Source organism: Penaeus vannamei, chromosome 2, assembly GCF_042767895.1.
Source record: "Penaeus vannamei isolate JL-2024 chromosome 2, ASM4276789v1, whole genome shotgun sequence".
NCBI lineage: Eukaryota > Metazoa > Arthropoda > Malacostraca > Decapoda > Penaeidae > Penaeus > Penaeus vannamei.
In genome coordinates this window covers 33,637,109-33,639,608 of record NC_091550.1, presented here as the reverse complement: position 1 = coordinate 33,639,608, position 2,500 = coordinate 33,637,109, and the positions used below count along the sequence as shown (strand labels likewise).

Below are 2,500 nucleotides of genomic sequence, written 5' to 3'. Positions count from 1 at the left end.
TTTTTTCTTGTCATAGATTTTAGCTGCAGACATATTTAAAACTCATGGCTGCGGGAGTGAATCTGGCATCACATCATCCGAGACGGTGTCGGCAGATGAATCGCCGCCCATGTATAGTGTATATGTTTGATACACACATGCACATATGTGTATATGAGTATATCTTGCTCGCAAGATCTAATTCGACCGTAAACTGTCGGAAAACAAATGAGAATGAGTGACCGAGTGTGTGTGTGTGTGTGTGCGTGCGTGCGTGTGTGTGTGTGTGTGTGTGTGTGTGTGTGTGTGTGTGTGTGTGTGTGTGTGTGTGTGTGTGTGTGTGCACGCATTGTGCAAATATATATGCGTGTTCCTGCATGAATGAAAGAAATTTGTGCTAATATATACACATCCTTAAATATGAGAACAAGTCTGCCAGATGCAAATTATATATGAAATACCAATGTAGGATTTATTAATAGAATATTTACTGTGAATTATGCATTTTAGCTTAATCTGTTCCAAATCTCAAGTAGATTACGGAAAAAATCGCTTTGGCATTATCAAAGAATGATATCATACATTTTAAAACTCTTCATAAACCTTTTAACACCTAAATGAAAAAAGCGTCGAATTGTAAATATGAATGTCGGCGCTGACTGCCCTTCCCGCCCCCGAGCTCATTTCATCCAATAGTCGGTTCACACGCAGCTTGGCTACCAGGTTCAGGCTGCTCATTGGCCAACATGCCTACCTCCCTCTGGTTCTCCACAGCCGCACCCGCCAATCATGAGCCGCGACCGTGTTGTTTGTCTGTTCTTTATTTCCCAATTCATGAATGTGATGCCCGAGGAGATATTTGCATTTTGCTTCCCCTTTTGACTCTCAGTGCGAGCACTTATGTACTTGTTTACATATATATATATATATAAAACAATGAAATTGGAAACAACATGGAACGTCATGGTGAGAGGTGCAGTCGCCTATGACTATTTGCATGCATCGCATGTTTCTCTGTCATGGCATTGGGTGCATCCACTTCAGGAATATGACCAATGTCTGTTCTTATAAACGTCAGCAATGATACCTAATTTCATTTATCACCGACTTTCAAAGTGACATAATTGTCTCATTATGAATGAAAGTACAATAAGAATCGGGTTACACTGTCGACGTTTATTTTACTTTTGCATGAACATTAGCAACATCAGAATCACCAGAATTATATTATTTCACTCCATCAACTCATGAAACGTTCATCCATTCCTCGTACACATAATTTCTTGTAAATAAAGTATTTTTCGAATACACATTATGTTGTCATCCAAGATCCAATAAACGTAGCGTAATAATATTATTCTTATATTGGTATCAGCCCAAATGTTGCAGACATATATCGTCTGGGATGTAGCTGTGCATGAACCCCTGGTATGTTAATGTATCATGCACCAATGTCACAGTGAGGTCCCGGGATGCCCAATAAGCACGGCTTCCCGCACCCTCACAGGCTTGTGCTTTACCACACGCAGTAACTTGAAAAGTAATAAAACCTGTTGCGCATTAGAACTGTCACGCGCTTCTCATCGTCCAAGTAATATGTTGTATATTACTGTTTAGGCATATTCAATTAGGTCTTCTAGCTTCTCCTGCACTGCGCTACGCGCTTCACTATAGCTGATTCCAGAGTCATTCTATCAGTGATATACATATGTATAGCATTTAAGAATAATGAATACGTGACGAAAGTAAAATGAGCTTTCTCTGCACAAGGCTTGTGTTTGATGCCGCCAGCACAGCTTTGGCTGTTCTGCCTTGCTGCGGCTCCCGGCCCCTTCTCTGCTTCAGCCCCAGACAGCGAGACTAAGAGAGCTCTATTGCAGACGGAACGGATGCGGCCAGGTGGTCCTGTGGGGTCTTCGGGCACCGAGGTGGCGTCGGGCAACAGAAATTCCCATGAACTCGTGTCTTGCGCCAACTGCGGCAACTCCCAGTGTTCTCACACCAATGCTCCTAACAACTGCCCCAACGGAGAGGTAATGTTCGCGTAATGACTGGGACGGTTGGATTCACAGTACATGCTGTTCTGTTAGCACATAAACTTTGTTTAACCCAACCAACTAACGTAGTATTAACCAGAAAATAACCAAACTGACGGTAAAGAGGGAATAGGATTTTAAAAGATGAGATGTACACTGGCACTCGTATCGCTCAGGGTCCAGCAGGGTATCAGTAGAAGTTTTCTTATTCTTGTAGTGTTTTTTTTTTTTTTTTTTTTTTTTTTCTTTTTAGAAAATTGCACATTGAAGACATTAGCAATTTATCTACATATATCATTTCGTTATACTAATATTTTTTATAATGATTATAACACCACATTGCATGAATCCCTGTGTCTTCTATAAAACCAAAAATGTAAAATCCCACTTTGTTCTCTCTTTCCCAGGACGTGACAGTGACAGTGAGTAAAAATTATCCATTTAGCCTTTAGGATGTGCAAAAGTGCATGAATGTCATTTGAGTG

The 2,500-nt window shown here is 40.8% G+C and overlaps 1 protein-coding gene across 13 annotated transcripts in view; it reads left to right on the top strand.

Moving 5' to 3' along the window:
- LOC113810987 (pH-sensitive chloride channel 1) overlaps positions 1-2,500 on the top strand; it is a 97,811-nt gene that overhangs the window by 70,031 nt on the left and 25,280 nt on the right. For 10 of the 13 annotated variants that reach the window (XM_070132266.1, XM_070132250.1, XM_070132215.1 and 7 more), the window contains 2 exons: positions 1,860-2,012; positions 2,423-2,437. In XM_070132266.1, coding sequence (XP_069988367.1) covers positions 1,860-2,012; positions 2,423-2,437 — 168 coding nt within the window. The remainder of the gene's footprint in view (positions 1-1,859; positions 2,013-2,422; positions 2,438-2,500) is intronic. The other 3 variants (XM_070132228.1, XM_070132260.1, XM_070132279.1) reach the window with 1 other exon arrangement.